At 35.9% G+C, this 19,172-nt stretch overlaps 1 protein-coding gene across 2 annotated transcripts in view; it reads right to left on the reverse strand.

Annotated features, from left to right (window-relative positions):
- LOC123539029 (mitogen-activated protein kinase kinase kinase 3-like) overlaps window positions 1-19,172 on the reverse strand; it is an 87,768-nt gene that overhangs the window by 33,155 nt on the left and 35,441 nt on the right. For both annotated transcript variants that reach the window (XM_053529567.1, XM_053529566.1), the window contains exons 3-5: window positions 17,092-17,189; window positions 14,530-14,576; window positions 2,781-2,886 (exon numbers count right to left, since the gene is read on the reverse strand). In XM_053529567.1, coding sequence (XP_053385542.1) covers window positions 2,781-2,886; window positions 14,530-14,576; window positions 17,092-17,189 — 251 coding nt within the window. The remainder of the gene's footprint in view (window positions 1-2,780; window positions 2,887-14,529; window positions 14,577-17,091; window positions 17,190-19,172) is intronic.

The raw sequence follows: 19,172 nt of genomic DNA on the forward strand, positions 1-19,172 counted from the left end.
TAAAATCAGTCGAACGGCTTTCTTTTTAGAACTATTTCTTATAGCAGCGTATTTAAACAAAGCGCGGGAAATCAACGTCCGTAAACAGGAAAGACGTCATGACGTTTCAAAGACAAATAATAATGTTTAGTTCCGGTTTTGTTTTATCAGTTCCAGCGTAACGTTATGAATTTTTGATAAAATAACGTGTTTTGAATCGAGAAATATACTATCAGGAACAAAGAGGAACTGTCAAGGTATTGGATTTTTATTCCGTTTTTCGAAATAAAATATAAATAACTACATAAATCTTCTACATATATGTAGTTTGTAATACGTCATTTAAAGCACGAGAGTCATCTTACACCCCGGGGTGTAAGATGGATTTTTCCAGCACCGGTAAAAATACCGGAAATCCCCATCTGGTATGCAAGAATAGTTTATCTATCCTTAGAATGTCCTTTACTGATGAGGAACAATTCAAATTATACTCTCTAAAATCTTTGCACATGTACATAGTATAATCAAAGGATGGAATGGGTTTATTAAAATAAATGGTTTGGGTAAAAATGTCGTGCAATCCAGCGATTGGTTAATTTCAAAACTGTACGGTGTAACATCCAATCAGATGCTGGACATTTGTGACTGGTCTCCAAACTAGACTATATATTAAGCCTTTGACCTTGGACATAGCCACTTTACGCATAGCATGTGATATTGGACTATATGGCCAATAAGAAGTGCAAAAATATACAAAGGTATATGTCCTGACAGATATGATGTTCTGTTCTTGTTTGTGACTTTAGTTACAACCTGACTAGTGTTCATGGATTCTTGAACAGAATAAACTGTCTGTCTCTTCTAGTAACTGACAACTTCACCACATGTATCAGTGGAGGATGACAAATGACCTTTGAAGTATGACCTCCTGCTTACATGTCTTGCGTTTTACCTACTGGGTTAGTTGGGCTGACTTTAGATTCACACTGAAATAGGCTACGACATATACAAATGGTATAGTGTAAAACTGTCATGGCTTCATAACTACGAAATTATAACACATTTTTTTATTTATCAATTTTGTGATGGATCATGAACATAGTCTTTCCTCTTTTACCATTTTATTTTTAGCATAGATATACCACATAATTATGAGACTGGCAAGACTTCTGGCAAACAAAACGTGTAACAATGGAGTCTTAAAGTTATAAACATTCTACTTTCTTAGAAAGTATTAAAACAGAAGTTTGTAATTGTAACTGTTACATAATTATTTTGTTGAATGTAAAATAGCTGATGTGTCTAGTAACCCAGCTTTTAACACAGTCTCCAGCAAGCTGTATGCTAACGAAATACAGTAGACAAATCTATCTATTAGTAAAAATACCACAGACTATTAGCATTATTTGAACTACTTTGCACCAAACGAACCAACGTACAAAGTAGTACGGTGTAATCATACAATCTTTAATTCTGAATTTAGGCCTAAGGTCGGAATTTAAACATAAACATAAATGTCAATATTTATCGTCAATCGAACGAATCAATTTTATTTCTATTATGGTTTCATAATTCTCAAACAGCCGAATGAAGTTGTTTCTTTGTTCGGATTATTTTATCTCTCTTCAAGATCAAAGTTTTATCCGTAGAGTTAAGGTATTTTGTTTAAAAATTCGGTTTACACAAACATGAATGGTATCCATAAAATTAACAGAAATGGTTGTAGTTTTTTTTTCAGCTTTAATGGTTGAGACAGACCCCAAGGTGCTCGAGAAGGTAATGAGGCACCTGGGTGGACCCAACAATCTTTTGCAAACCAGCTGGATGGCTTGCCTACATAAAATTATTCAACCCATACATCCAGGATTATAAAATTAATTTTGGACACCAGTCTAAAATCTTAAGCATCTGATTGGTTGATTCTGAGCACAGTTTTAAAATTAACCAATGGCACGGTTCTATTCTCTGACTGGTTTTCAAAGTCATGATGATATTCTAATTAGCAGCAATTCAAAATCGGCAAGCACTAGAAACTGCGAGACACAAGGTATGTAATCATGCATGCATTTTTTTGTGTGTGTGGTATTTATAAGCAGTATCTATATTATTCCGTCTGTCACTCATCACAGATAATACTTCAACACAACTTGATAGACAAGCGGAACTACTTTTCCAGGTTTCCAAAAACACATTCAGTAAACAGTTAATGAAGCATATCTCCAAACCTTCACCTACTTTCCGAAACTTTCTGCCTTTTATTACATTTTGAATTCATATAAGTTTGTAGGCATGAAATCTCAAGGTTTGGGCAAAAACACCATATCTGTAAGGAAATAAATTCATGGATTTCAAGTTTCGAAGACTAAACTTTATGTTGAAATTTTCAGCTAGCTTCAGTTGGAAAGTCTTTGTAACAGCTGAAGTGGATGGACAGTACAATAAAACTTTTCGGTCAAATTGTTGATTGTTTTTTTTTTATTTACAATATGACAATGTGCCAAACATTCACGCTCAGTGTATTTCAAATATACGTCTGATCGTAAAATATATTTGAGGTGGTGTGGGACAAAATTCAAAAGGATTGCACCGTTAATAGAACCACTTTGAAATACTCTGTCTCAGCTCATATTTACTTTTTTTGTTAATAAGGTACTGGAAAATACTTTGATTTTGTATTTTTTGGGGGGTTTGGAAAATTATTTTTCGTTATCAGATAAAATTCTAACTTGGGTAGATTTTCTGCTGTAAAAGTACCCAGGGAAACATTTATAAGAATCAAATACTATATTACAAATATTTACCTCTCCGTTAGCTTGTGTGAAGAAAATACAGAGAGGGTACGAGTACATCTGTTCCACTTTGTCGCGTATCTGCTCAAACGTGAGCGGCCGTGGCATGTGAATAGTCCTGAAATAAGAACAAAAACATAAACGTGAGCAGCCGTGGCACATGAATAGTCCTGAAATAAGACCAAAAACATCAACTTGCAATGATATGTAAAATCTAACAAACATAATAAATAAAATATAAATGATACCGTCGAGAATAAATTTATGCTCGATTAAGTATACCATAATTACTCACGGAAGTAAAATTGACTTGGTGGCAAATAAACAATGTGATACTCTCTTTTGCAAGTCTATACTGCAAGTTAGTGTTCAGCAGGGTCCCTATATCAAACCCAAATGAGCCGCACCATGAAAAAACCAACATAGTGCGTTTGCGACCAGCATGGATCCAGACCAGCCAGCGCATCTGCGCAGTCTGGGCAGGATCCATGCTGTTCGCTAACGGTTTCTCTAACAGCAATACAGGCTTTGAAAGCGAACAGCACTGATTCTGACCAGACTGCGTGGATGCACAGGCTGGTCTGGATCCATGCTGGTCGCAAAGCCACTATGTTGGTTTTCTCATGGCGTGGCTCAAATAATGACCAAACAAAATTGGAAACTGCATCGTCTTTTTTAGATAAGCTGAAAGACTATTTAGTAGAGATATTAGTTTACTAGGGTCTCACAAGTTTAAGTGAAACTAAAAATATCTTCATTAAACTCAGTACTTATCCATGAAGACTTTTTTTTAAATTATGGAAGAGACCCTAACTCCAGTATTTAATTACCGATGCTCAAACACTCATTTCTGTTTGTGCAAGGGTAATTGTCTGTAAAGGTTTGAATAACCTTGCAGAAGTTCAGTACAAGATTTTTAAGAGGAACAAACAAAATAAATAAATCGGAAACATCTATCATTCATCATACACGGTATTAAACAGCTTCCCACGATCATTTTATATGTCTCAAGGCTGAATTAAACATCTTTTGAGCAGTTTTTGGCCATGTTTCAAAACTACTACAAGGCAAAGGATGATGAATTACATTAAAATGAACTTGTAATTTTTCCTGTTTTCAAGAACTCAAAAAAAAATTAATCCCGTTTTTGATTCATCGCATAAATTACCAGCTTGATCATGTTTATACAGAAATAGACTTCTTCAACTTGAACCTGAAAAATGACATCAGCACAAAACAAGAGCTGTCCGTAAGACAGCCAAGCTCGACTATTCGAAATATTGTCACAGAAGCAGGAAATTATTACCCAAAATGTAAAATATCAAAAGAGTTTTAAGTTCCGAAACGGAAACATAATTTGACCAAAATGCATATTAGAGTTATGGGACTTGATGCTATCAACTAGTTTTATAACCCCGAAGAAACATGTTAAGTTTCAATTCCATATCTGCATTAGTTTTGGAGATAGTAACTTGCATGTAAAACTTTAACCAGAATTTTCTAAGTCCAAAAGGGGGCATAATTTGCTCAAAATACATGTTAAGAGTTATGGAACTTGACCCAGTGAGGTTGGTAACTGACCTAGAAAAAGAATAAATAAGTTTCAAATCTATATGCCTTTTAGTAATAGCTGTTTGTACTTTCACGCAAAACTTTAACCAGAATTTTCTAAGTCCAAAAGGGGCATAATTTGGCTAAAATACATGTCAGAGTTATGGGACTTGATTCTATCAACTAGTTTTATAACCCCGAAGACACATGTGAAGTTTCAATTTAATATCTGCATTAGTTTTGGAGATAGTAACTTGCATGTAAAACTTTAACCAGGATTTTCTAAGTCCAAAAGGGGGCATAATTTGGCTAAAATACATGTCAGAGCTACAGGACTTGACCCAGTGAGGTAGGTAATTGATCTAGAAAAAGAAAAAATAAGTTTCAAATCTATATGCCTTTTAGTAATAGCTGTATGTACTTGCACGCAAAACTTTAACCAAAATTTTCTAAGTCCAAAAGGGGGCATAATTTGGCTAAAATGAAGGTCAGAGTTATGGGACTTGATTCTATCAACTAGTTTTATAACCCCGAAGACACATGTGAAGTTTCAATTTAATATCTGCATTAGTTTTGGAGATAGTAACTTGCATGTAAAACTTTAACCAGGATTTTCTAAGTCCAAAAGGGGGCATAATTTGGCTAAAATACATGTCAGAGTTATAGGACTTGACCAGTGAGGTAGGTAATTGATCTAGAAAAAGAAAAAATAAGTTTCAAATCTATATGCCTTTTAGTAATAGCTGTATGTACTTGCACGCAAAACTTTAACCAAAATTTTCTAAGTCCAAAAGGGGGCATAATTTGGCTAAAATGAAGGTCAGAGTTATGGGACTTGGTGCTATCAACTAGTTTTATAATCCCGAAGACACGTGTGAAGTTTCAATTCAATATCTGCATTAGTTTTGGAGATAGTAACTTGCATGTAAAACTTTAACCAGAATTTTCTAAGTCCAAAAGGGGGCATAATTTGCTCAAAATACATGTTAGAGTTATGGAACTTGACCCAGTGAGGTTGGTAATTGACCTAGAAAAAGAATAAATAAGTTTCAAAGCTATATGCCTTTAAATGATAGCTGTATGTACTTGCATGCAAAAACTTAACCAAGGTGTGACGCCGACGCCGACGCCGACGCCAGGGTGAGTAGAATAGCTAGACTATTCTTCGAATAGTCGAGCTAAAAATATGCTTCAGTACACATCAAAATAATCATCTTGCTATACTGTCTTTTAATTCCTTGTTTTATATTATCAGTTATTTGTTGCTGCAGAACAGAAGAGTATGATAGAGCAAGTACAGTGTTAACTATTGCAGTACAGTAGGGCAAGTACAGTGTTTACTGTTGTAGTACAGCAGGGCTAGTACAGTGTTTACTGTTGTAGTACAATAGGGAGTGTTTACTGTTGTAGTATTTACTATTGCAGTACAGTAGGGCTAGTACAGTGTTTACTGTTGTAGTACAGTAGGGCTAGTACAGTGTTTACTGTTGTAGTACAGTAGGGAGTGTTTACTGTTGCAGTACAGTAGGGCTAGTACAGTGTTTACTGTTGTAGTGCAGTAGGGAGTGTTTACTGTTGTAGTATAGTAGGGAGTGTTTACTATTGCAGTACAGGAGGGCTAGAACAGTGTTTACTGTTGTGGTACAGTAGGGAGTGTTTACTGTTGCAGTACAGTAGGGCTAGTACAGTGTTTACTGTTGTAGTGCAGTAGGGAGTGTTTACTGTTGTAGTATAGTAGGGAGTGTTTACTATTGCAGTACAGGAGGGCTAGAACAGTGTTTACTGTTGTAGTACTGTAGGGAGTGTTTACTATTGCAGTACAGTAGGGCTAGTACAGTGTTTACTGTTGTAGTACAGTAGGAAGTGTTTACTGTTGTAGTACAGTAGGGCTAGTACAGTGTTTACTGCTGTAGTGCAGTAGCGAGTGTTTAATGTTGTAGTACAGTAGGGAGTGTTTACTGTTGTAGAACAGTAGGGAGTGTTTACTATTGCAGTACAGTAGGGCTAGTACAGTGTTTACTGTTGTAGTACAGTAAGGTAAGTTCAGTGCTTTCTGCTGCAGTACAGTAGGGCTACTAGGCTGGTACAGTGTTTATTGTTACAGTACAGCAGGGCAAGTACAGTGTTTTTGCTGCAGTACAGTAGGACAGGTACAGTGTTTTTTGTTGTAGTAAGGCAAGTACAGTGTTTACAATTTTAGTACAGTAGGGCAAGTACAGTGTTTAGATTTGTAGTACAGTAGGGCAAGTACAGTGTTTTTGTTGCAGTACGGTAGGGCAGGTACAGTGTTTTTTGTTGCAGTAGGAAGTACAGTGTTTACAATTATAGTAAAGTAGGGCAAGTACACTGTTTATTGTTGCAGTACAGTAAGGCAAGTACAGTGTTTACAATTGTAGTACAGTAGGGCAAGTACAGTGTTTATTGTTGCAGTACAGTAGGGCAAGTACAGTGTTTTTAGTTGTAGTACAGTAGGGCAAGTACAATGTTTTTGTTTCAGTATGGTAGAGCAAGTGTCCAGTACAGTAGGGCAAGTACAGTGTTTTTGTTGTAGTACAGTAGGGCAAGTACAGTGTTTTTGTTGCAATACAATAGGGCAAATTCAGTGTTTTTGTTTCAGTACAGCAGGGCTAGTACAGTGTTTTTGCTGCAGCACAGTAGGGCAAAAATAGTGTTTATTCTTGCAGTTCTGCAGTGCAATAAGCTTAACAACAGGGTAATTATGGTATTTGTTGATATGCAAAATATATTATATCACATGATGTTGTTAAAGAGTGCACGGACTGGCTTCCGTCCAACCGGATTCACGCTACCTTGATAGACAGGACCTACAGTATGGTAGAGATATTACATCATAATCAGAACCGACATTGGCAATTTATATATTTTCTGTTTTATGTTTATCTCCGTCTTTCTGCTTTACTTTTGATGCTATCAATTGTCTACTGCTACCATGCTACTGGCATGATACTGTATGTGATGAATCACGTTAAATTATCATGTTTGTCTATCATTGATGAATTTTCAATATGCCAAAGGAAATTATCAATTTTAATGACATTTGTGATCATTTAAATTTTTTGTTTGTATTGTTGGCAATAAAGTTTTTCTGTTATGTAGTTAATGCGTTTTTTGTTGACTTTTTTTCACCAAGCTGCAATCCCGGATCTCTTTCCAATGGTAGTATATTATTTCTGTGATGTAACTATACAACTTCCCCTCATAATACTAAGACAGAAGATGTTACACTAAAATGTAAATAATTTCTAGTTAACTTGTGTTTACAAACATTTTGCCTAAGCCAGGATCAAACTCAACTACCCTTATATATAAATTAATAAAGTCTGACACCCTCCCTCTTGCTATAGCATGGCAAGACAAAGATAGACTGAGAGCGCAGATTGCCCGATTCGAGATTACCATGTCTCCGCAGCAAATAAATTTGTCAATTTAAATATCTTATCCTTAAAGCATTTTTAAATAACCTACTTATCAAAAGCGTTAAATCATACATCATACAAGCTGTAACTAAACAAACTATTTATTACTTTCCTCAAGCTATGAGAACCAAAATCTTATCAGGCACATGCACTGCACATGCATCAAATTTATTTTATACACAGTTTTTTTTATTGAATCTAATTACATATAATACTGCATAGCTCAAGTTTGTTTTGATTTTCTGACCCTGGGGCATTGCACATTTGTTCTGATATTTTCAGTTCAATGATTTTTGCACACTAAGTACTGATTATTGACTCTTTAGTGCTGCATACTATGTACTGATTATCTGAGACAATGCACACTATAAACTGATTGCCTGCCCCTGTGGCAATGCACACTATGTACTGATTACCTGCCCCTGTGGCAATGCACACTATGTACTGATTACCGGCCCCTGTGGCAATGCACACTATGTACTGATTACCTGCCCCTGTGGCATTGCACACTATGTACTGATTGCCTGCCCCTGTGGCAATGCACACTATGTACTGATTACCTGCCCCTGTGGCAATGCACACTATGTACTGATTACCTGCCCCTGTGGCATTGCACACTATGTACTGATTACCTGCCCCTGTGGCATTGCACGTTATGTACTGATTACCTGCCCCTGTGGCATATTTGCACACTATGTACTGATTGCTTGCTCATGTGACAGTACATGCTAAATTTTTACTATGTTTACATTGTTGATGTTGCCCCTGTGGCAATATTCTGCTAGTAATCTCCTCCTGTGGCAATAATGTGCTAGAGTTATCTGCCCCTTGTGGCAATATTGTGCTAGCTATCTCCACTTGTGGCAATACTGTGCTAGAGGTATGTGCCCCTTGTGGCAATATCATGCTAGTTATCTCCCCTTATGGCAATATTGTGCTAGTTATCTCCACTTGTGGCAATATTGTGTTAGTTATCTGCCCCTTGTGGCAATATTGTGCTAGTTATCTCCACTTGTGGCAATATTGTGCTAGAGGTATATGCACCTTGTGGCAATATCATGCTAGTTATCTCCCCTTGTGGTAATATTGTGCTAGAGTTATCTGCCCATTGTGGTAATATCATGCTAGTTATCTCCCCTTGTGGCAATATTGTGCTAGGGGTATCTGCCCCTTGTGGCAATATCATGCTAGTTATCTCCCCTTCTGGCAATATTGTGCTAGGAGTATCTGCCCCTTGTGGCAATATTGTGCTAGTTATCTCCCCTTGTGGCAATATTGTGCTAGGAGTATCTGCCCCTTGTGGCAATATCATGCTAGTTATCTCCCCTTGTGGCAATATTGTGCTACAGTTATCTGCCCCCTTTACACAGCAGATTTTTGCACCAACTAACTTCTGTCAATCTTCACTGATTCACAAGTAAAGATTTGAGGAATGTAACAACTGGTAAAAACATCATTGACCTAAATGCTACCTGCACTGCAGAATGTTTCAACCTTGCAATCTTTATATTTACTGACATTTCACAAAAACTCCACACTGTCTAAGTGGGGATTACATTTTTTCTAAAAGTCACCGAGAACAGATTAATAATCCAGTGACATCTTTACTTAGTTACCTCAGAATGTTAGAAATATGTTATTCATTCTTGATGTAAGAAAGCATTTACAAAGACAGATCATCTATTTGTATTTTTCTCATTTAGTCTGATGGATGGAAATGGTGCAGACATTAAACCAAACAACAAATATCCTTTAAACAGGGAAAGTGGGGGGAGGGGGGGGGGATTACAGTACAACCTTGTGATTAAAGCACCTGAGCAGCCAAAGTCTCTCTACAAATGCATGTATTTTCTTTCCAGTATGATAAAACTATTAAAGAAAATTAACCATTCAAAGTAAACAGCAATTGTACAGCAAACACAGATTTTAGTGTCCCTCTCGACAAGTTCTTCTGTACTTGGTTTTACTGTCATTAAATACAGTGTAATCTCTCAATAACAATTTCTGAGCCATACAAACGCCTTACAATTCAAGGGCAAATAACTCCCTTCAAAACAGAAGCAAAGAACTCCTTTCAAAACAGGGGCAAATAGCTCCCTTCAAAACAGGAGCAAATAGCTCCCTAATCAAAACAGGAGCAAATAACTCCTTTCAAAACAGAAGCAAACAACTCCTTTCAAAACAGGGGCAAATAGCTCCCTTCAAAACAGGAGCAAATAGCTCCCTAATCAAAACAGGTGCAATAACTCCTTTCACAACAGAAGCAAATAACTCCTTTCAAAACAGGGGCAAATAGCTCCCTACAAAACAGGAGCAAATAGTTTCCTTCAAAACAGGGGCAAATAACTCCTTTCAAAACAGGGAAAATAACACCTTTCAAAACATGGGCAAATAACTCCTTTCAAAACAGGGGCAAATAGCTCCCTTCAAAACAGGGGGAAATAACTACTTTCAAAACAGGGGCAAATAGCTCCTTTCAAAACAGGGACAAAAAGTTCCCTTCAAAACAGGGGCAAATAACTCTCTTTAAAACAGGGGCAAATAAGTCCTTTCAAAACAGGTGCAAATAGCTCCTTTCAAAACAGAAGCAAATAGCTCCCTTCAAAACAGGAGCAAATAGCGCCCTTCAAAACAGGGGCAAATAACTCCCTTCAAAACACAAGCAATGAACTCCTTTCAAAACAGGGGCAAATAACTCCTTTCAAAACAGGGGCAAATGACTCCTTTCAAAACGGGCAAATAGCTCCTTTCAAAACAGGGGCAAATAGCTCCCTTCAAAACGGGGGCAAATAACTATTTTCAAAACGGGCGCAAATAACTCCTTTCAAAACAGGGGCAAATAGCTCCTTTCAAAATATGGGCAAATAGCTCCCTTCAAAACAGGAGCAAATAACTATTTTCAAAACAGGAGCAAATAACTCCATTCAAATTAGTGGTAAATAACTCCCTTCAATACAGGAACAAACAATTCCCTTCAAAACAGGCGCAAATAACTCCTTTCAAAACAGGGGTAAATAACTCCTTTAAAAACACAAACAAATAACTCCCTTCAATACAAGAGCAAATAACTCCCTTCAAGACAGGAGCAAATAACTCCTTTTTAAACAGTGGTAAATAACTCCCTTCAAAACAGGAGCAAAAAACTCCCTTCAAAACAGGGGCAAATAACTCCCTTCAAGCCAAGAGCAAATAATTCCTTACAAGGACAGGTTATGAAATAGTTCTAAGATATGACTGTACCACTTTGCCCTAATAAGACAACAACAACATGCCATTGTTGAAACATGATTTTCTATGCTGACATGACGGAAGATAAACAATACATCTTGTAACTGGTAGGATACAAGATAATACAAGATAATGCGAGTTTTGACATTCTTCTTTTTTTATAATATCATTAAAGAGACAATTACTGAATTAGAAAAATGACCAAAACAATTTGTTTTGCCTTTAGAAACATGTAAAGTACCTGAAACATGAATATTTCAGTAGGTACATTATTACATACACATGAAAATACAAATTTACAAATATTATTCATGTCCAGGAAATTTTTAAAGTCACACCGAAACAATTCAGGTCATCACTAGACAAGAGGACCATGATGGTCCTGAATCGCTCACCTCTTCCCACATGACCCAATTTTGAGTATGATGTCGTTTTTTCTATTATTTGACATAGTGACCTAGTTTTTGAGCTCCTGTGACCCAGTTTTGAATTTGACCTAGATATTATCAAGATAAAAATTCTGACCAATTTTCATAAAGATCCATTGAAAAATATGGTCTCTAGAGAGGTCACAAAGTCTTTATATCATTTGACCTATTGACCTAGTTTTTGAAGATACGTGACCCTGTTTTGAACTTTAACTAGATATCATCAAGGTGAACATTCTCACTAATTTTCATGAAGATCTCATGAAAAATATGGCCTCTAGAGAGGTCACAAGGTTTTTCTATTTTATACCTACTGGCCTAGTTTTTGACCGCATGTGACCCAGTTTCGAAATTGACCTAGATATCATCAAGGTGAACAATCAGATCAATTTTCATGAAGATCCATTGAAAAATATGGCCTCTAGAGTGGTCAAAAGATTTTTCTAATTTTAGACCTACTGACATAGTTTTTGACCGCAGTTGACCCAGTTTCAAACGTGACTTAGATATCATCAAGATGAACATTCAGACCAACTTTCATATAGATCCCATGAAAAGTATGGCCTCCAGAGAGGTCACAAGGTTTTTTTATTATTTGACCTACTGACCTAGTTTTTTAAGGCACGTGACCCAGTTTCAAACGTGACCTAGATATCATCAAGGTGAACATTCTGACCAATTTTCATGAAGATCCATTCAAGGGTATGGCCTCTAGAGAGGTCACAAGGTTTTTCTATTTCAAGACCTACTGACCTAGTTTTTGATCGTAGTTGACCCAGTTTCAAACTTGTCCTATATATCATCAAGATAAACATTCAGACCAACTTTCATACAGATCCCATGAAAAATATGGCCTCTAGAGAGGTCACAAGGTTTTTTCATTATTTGACCTACTGACCTACTTCTTGAAGGCACGTGACCCACTTTCGAATTTGACCTAGATATCATCAAGATGAACATTCTGACCAATTTTTATGGAGATCCATTCACAAGTATGGCCTCTAGAGAGGTCACAAGGTTTTTCTATTTTTAGACCTACTGACCTAGTTTTTGACCGCACATGACCCTGTTTCGACATTCAGACTAACTTTCATACAGATCCCATGAAAAATTTGGCCTTTAGAGAGGTCCCAAGGTTTTTCTATTATTTGACCTACTGACCTAGTTTTTGAAGGCACGTGACCCACTTTCGAACTTGACCTTGATATCATCAAGATGAACATTCAGACCAACTTTTTAACAGATCCCATGAAAAATATGGCCTCAAGAGAGGTCACAAGGTTTTTCTATTTTTAGACCTACTGACCTAGTTTTTGACCGCACGTAACCCAGTTTCGAACTTGACCTAGATATCATCAAGGTGAACATTCAGACCAACTTTCATACAGATCCCATGAAAAATATGGCCTTTAGAGAGGTCACAAGGTTTTTCTATTATTTGACCTACTGACCTAGTTTTTGATGGCACGTAAACCAGTTTCAAATCTGACCTAGATATCATCAAGGTGAACGTTCTGACCAATTTTCATGAAGATCTTGTGAAATATATGGCCTCTAGAGAGGTCACGAGGTTTTTCTATTTTTAGACCTACTGACCTAGTTTTTGAAGGCACGTGACCCAGTTTGAACTTGACCTAGATATCATCAAGATGAACATTCTGACCGACTTTCATAAAGATCCCACAAAAAATGTGACCTCTAGAGTGGTCACAAGCAAAAGTTTACGGACGCACGGACGGACGACGGACGCCACGCGATCACAAAAGCTCACCTTGTCACTTTGTGACAGGTGAGCTAAAAAGAAGACAAAGCAGACATAAAGTCCGCCTGGATAGAACCACTATCTTTTGCAAACCAGCTGGAAAGTTCCCTCATATGATGACATACGCAGGCCTGAAACACATACAAGTGATAGACAAGTGATTATTATGATATTCCCCGTGTGTTGAAATTATTATGATGTTTCCTGCATATTGTGATTATTAAGATATTTCCTGGGTATTGTGATTATTATGGTATTCCCCGTGTGTTGAAATTATATGATGTTTCCTGCATATTGCGATTATTATGATATTCCCTAGGTATTGTGATTATTATGGTATTCCCCATGTGTTGAAATTATTATGATGTTTCCTGCATATTGTGATTATTAAGATTTTTCATGTGTGTTGAGATTATTATGATGTTTCCTGTGTGTTGAGATTATTATAAGGTTTCCTGTGTGTTGAGATTATTATGATGTTTCCTGTGTATTGAGATTATTATGATGTTTCCTGTGTGTTGAGATTATTATGATGTTTCCTGTGTGTTGAGATTATTATGATGTTTCCTGTGTATTGAGATTATTATAAGGTTTCCTGTGTGTTGAGATTATTATTAATATTATGTTTCCTGTGTGTTGAGATTATTATGATGTTTCCTGTGTACTGAGATTATTATATGGTTTCCTGTGTGTTGAGATTATTATGATGTTTCCTGTGTGTTGAGATTATTATGATATTTCCTGTGTATTGAGATTATTATAAGGTTTCCTGTGTGTTGAGATTATTATAATGTTTCCTTTGTGTTGAGATTATTATAAGGTTTCCTGTTTGTTGACATTATTATGATGTTTCCTGTGTGTTGAGATTATTATAAGGTTTCTTGTGTGTTGAGATTATTATGATGTTTCCTGTGTGTTGAGATTATTATGATGTTTCCTGTGTGTTGAGATTATTATGATGTTTCCTGAGTATTGAGATTATTATGGTATTTCCTGGGTAATGTAATTATTATGGTATTTCAAGGTTACTGTTAAATTTTCAAGGATATTGTGATTACTATATTTTAATTCCTGGTGCTGTGATATTCATCAAGGTCTTTATCAGCAAACTAGGTTTCAGGTTATAAAACTTGGAATGGAGACCTAGCTGTGCAGTTTCAAATCTTTGGCATCTGATTGGTTGATCGTGAGCTCATTCTTGGAAATGATCAATGGCAAGGTTGCATTCTGAGACTGGTTCCCAGTTTCCGTAATGCAGGAACCAATGCTAAGGTTGCTGGTTCCCAGTCTCTATAACACAGGGCCAAAAAGTATAACTCTGCTGTAAAATTACTCAGAAAGGACTGGTTACTCACCTTCTTTCTTCATTGTATTCCATTTTTATCCTGATTCCCTGAGATCTCTGAAATGGACAAACAAAAAATTGTTAACTTGGATAAGTTACATAAATATATTCTTGCACACATTTTCAAGGATTATCACTGTACCTGCTTTGTAAAACAATAGAATACACAGTCTAAATTCACTGAAACGATTTTTTTTCTCTTCAACTCTTTACACGGGGTATAATCTTATACCATTATATACCAAGCAGCAGGGCTCGATAAATCCACTCATGTGCAGAAACTGGCTTCAAAAGAGTGGATTTTGTTGGAGTACTCATCCTGTAGGACAAATGCAATTGCTGTCCAAAAATATGATAAATTCACTTAAAAATAAAGCTAGAAGAGTTCAGATAGATAAAAGATCTAAACTGAAGTTGATTTAAAGTTTGCATCTCTAAAATCCTTTTCGTTTTCCTTTGGTACCACATTATTATCATTATTAATTTATTATTAGCTAGAGACTAGATAGTACAGAACAAAATTATGGAATGTACTGTTTTCAACAGACCTTAATATAGCATTTAAAAATTGGGGCCAAAAATTGTTTTCCTTAAATTGCAAAGGGTACAAATTGGGAGGAGTGAAAACTCCTGGCAGCTCGTTTTGCAGGACAGCTTCCTTTCAACGAATTTGTCATGCCCTAAAGGGGAATAACTGCAAAAACAAAACTACTGAGTTACGAGACTTAGTTATGTCTTGTTCAATATTTTCATTTAGTTAACTGACTCAATTTAGACCTCTTAAATTCCTAACTCTTTATTTCGGATATTCAAGCTGAAAATTTGAATTCCCCTCATAATTTTCATTCCGAACTTACAACTAGGTCAAATACTGTCTATCAAGGTGAACCACTGCCACCCCATGAATCAACAGTTCACTAACCTATACTGCGTGTAACCTTTTAAAAACTTTTATATTATTATGTATATATAAATATTCTTTTTACTTTGTTTGATCACTGAAAAAAAAATTGTAAGTTTACATTTTCATCAACATCAAGAAAAAGTTCATTTGCTTATAATAATGTAGACATATTCATCTTGGGGAAAGGTAATGAGCCATGGAGATTTGATTTATCGCATAATATCATCAATTTTGATAATTTCACTATACATATAAAGTTGAAAGTTACTAATACCTGATTTGGTACATAGCGGGGGACTAGGGAGATTATTTCTTAAGGTAGTTCTGCATGTTTGATGAACCAGAAGTGATGGCGTAACGTCATTTTTTCGGAAAACGTAGAATAAAGCTTGGATTCAGCATATGGAAATGAAAATCATTTTATGAATTAATTGCAACCTGCGAGTAAATTTATAACAATGGCACTGAAGTTTTGAAAAATCGAGTTTAATCAAATTCTACATTGTAGAAATAATTTCGATCCAAATGTGCAGAACTACCTTAAGACAAGTCCCTTTATTAAACGGATGCTGATTGAGCTAAAGCGAATCTGTAACAACAGGGATATAAATCATCACAATTTCTCATCATGTCGTGGGAGGTAATAAAACGTGGACAGATTATTTGTAAAAGCAGGTCAATGTGGAATATATGTGTCACACTAATATATATATTCTGACACTGATTTATCCCGCACATTTTTTTCTCTTTTCCCTTCAAGCATTTTGATCAATCTTGAAGACTGGATTTTGGGGGGGATTTTCGGGACAGAATTATTAATTTTTTTCTACACTGCAGGTGTGCTCTGCACACTAATTTTATCCTACAGTCAGCCAGACTAAAATGTAAAAAATTTCTTTGATGTAAAAACTGCACACACATCTTTTTAAATTAAAGCTACTCGCCCACAGTTTTGGTGAAATTTTTCAACATGTTCATTTTCACCAAGTTTGGCATATAGCATGTATATATGACACTGAAAAATGATAAAGTGGGTGAAAATAAAAGTTACAAAAATGGTTAAAGATGCAAGTATGTAAATTTTCCACATTATTTCAAAACGTTTTGCTTAGTATAAAGGTTTACTACCTTCTACACAAAACTTTTTGTTATTAACATAAAAATATCTTGCAAAAATCTTATGTCAACAAGTTTGTATCACTAGTCACTTTCAGATTACGCACATTTTGTTGATTTTTGATAAAAAATATTGTTTGCCTAAATTTGAAGGTTAAGACCAAAACTGGTGTCCGAGGATGTTTGAAATATTTGTTTCCTTAAGGTGTCCAGTCACATTTTGAAAGAAGCTATTTTATATAGTATTCATGCTTTAAAGTATATATACTATGATACTGTAACTCTGCAGTAAGAAATAACTGAAGTACTCAAGTAGCGAGTACAAAAATTGACAGAAAAAACTTACTCGAGGTAGTGATTACCTAACTTGAAAGAAAGCGAGTAAGGAACTTGGCAGAAGATCTTGAAGTAGTGAGTTTGGAACTTGGTAGAAATACTTACTTGGAGAAGTGAGTTTGGAACTTGGTAGAAATACTTACTTGGAGAAGTGAGTTTGGAACTTGGTAGAAATACTTACTTGAAGCAGGTATGAAACTTAACAAACAAACTTACTTGAAGTTGTGAGTATGAGAGTTTCTGCACATTCTTGCTGCCAAGTTTGAGACCTTTCTTCAACTCTGCCTGAATAGAGTCCAGCAACTCTTGTTTATCTAAAATACAAAAGAGACGAGCCATATGTAACGAAGGAAAAATTATAGGGTAAGTGCTGAAGTAAGTTATTATTTTATTTTATGAATACTGTAATAATCAAAAACCCTTTGTTAATATAGAGCAAAATCTACCATGGGTTATTCTGCAATAAACCACTCACGTGCAATGTCGTCATCCAATCCAGGTGCGTAGCAAGGTTGTAAATAGAAGTTACCATTTTTTCAAACACTGTTGATACTAGTTATGTTGTGTTAAAATCGAAATAGTAAGTTCCCAATGTGATTTATCATAGAATAACCCGAGTTTCATTCTTATGCGAAACAGTATTCTTACGCATAAGAACTCAAAACTCGGGTTATTCTACGATAAACCACAATTAGATGCGGACTATACATTACCGCGACCTATACACACCAAAATTAAAAAATTGTGGGGGGGGGGGGGGGGAAGTTTCATGCCACGCCTCATATATCGTTTGAAATAATGATTTTACACGGGAATTCAATAAGCAACTTTGTCTCGATAATTATTTTTTTCGCAAAGCAAACTGGCAACTGACACCTATTCCTGATATATTTTACATGCAAGATGTAAATAATTTTCACTTCTGAACAAAAATAACATACGTTTTCATTTTGCAGCTCATGGAAATACAGCACAGATCTGGACTATTCACGCCATGACATATATTTCCATCTTACCCCAGAACTACCTGAAATGGCTTATTATTAAATGAGCTACGCGATGAGAAAACCAACATTGTGCGTTTGCGATCAGCATGGATCCAGACCAGCCTGCACATCTGCGCAGTCTGGTCAATGCTATTCGCTTTCAAAGACTATTGGAATTAGAGAATCTTTTAGAGAACAGCATAGAACATGACCAGACTGCACGGATGCGCAGGCTGGTCTGGATCCATGCTGGTCGCAAACACATTATGTTGGTTTTCTCATGGTGCAGCTCAAATAATCTATCTAAATAGAACCATGCTGTGCAAATGAAAATTGTTTCAAACCACAACTTGCTTCTGACAGTTCCATGTATTATTTAAGTTCTTCATTCAAGGTTGCACTCTAGAAAATCTGGTAGTATATTTCTGCATATTTTATGGAAAACATATGTTGTGTACTATATACCAGACACCTGTGAAAGCCATTTCCCTAATTGTAAATGTATCTTTTCTTAGATGTATTTCTTCTATTCCAAGCACATACAATTTTAGTCAACTTTCAGATCTAGTGATGGGTAGACTAGTTCCTAGATTTTATTTTTAAAGTTGTGAATATACAGCCAGTCCATATCCTAGATTCAATATCATATCAAAATGTCAGTATTAGAATCAGTTCTCCGAAGAAAATTGGTAAAATACACTTGCATTTGTCACTTTTACATAAAACCAAATAAAAATCACATAAAAATCACAAAAGTTTGAAATATTGTGACAATTTTTTTAATATCAGTCTAGGGGTTTGTCTAAGAGACGTTGGTCCAAAAGACTACAAAAACAGAACCCAGCCACTACAAATTTAACTAGCATTATTTTAGACAAGACTTAACTGTCCCTGTTAAACATGGCATGCAACAGAACCCAGTATTTTTTCCCCACTGTTTTGGGTATTGGGCCGGGGCCTTCATAACTGGGAAAAATGCGTCTTAAACCGTCTAAATTAGGAATTCTTATAAAATGGTCATAACTGCATTAAGCTAGTATACTGTCTTGTGTTTTGTATGTTGAATGTTTCATAGGTTACAGTCTTGGTTGAAGAATTGAAAAAACTTAGCTTCGAAATGGGGGGGAGGGAGGGGTTTAAACATACGGTCATGTACTATTTGCCATTGGGATTGGGCCAAAATTTGACCACAAACTGGCTTGGAAAAAAAGCTGGAACCATAGTAGGCTTGTTGAATAAAGACATCTTCATTGTGAACTTTCTACCAAAACCTGGTCAATATGACCCAGAAGCCAGAAGATGAGCCCAGAT

Source organism: Mercenaria mercenaria, chromosome 18 (assembly GCF_021730395.1).
Source record: "Mercenaria mercenaria strain notata chromosome 18, MADL_Memer_1, whole genome shotgun sequence".
Taxonomy (NCBI): Eukaryota; Metazoa; Mollusca; class Bivalvia; order Venerida; family Veneridae; genus Mercenaria; species Mercenaria mercenaria.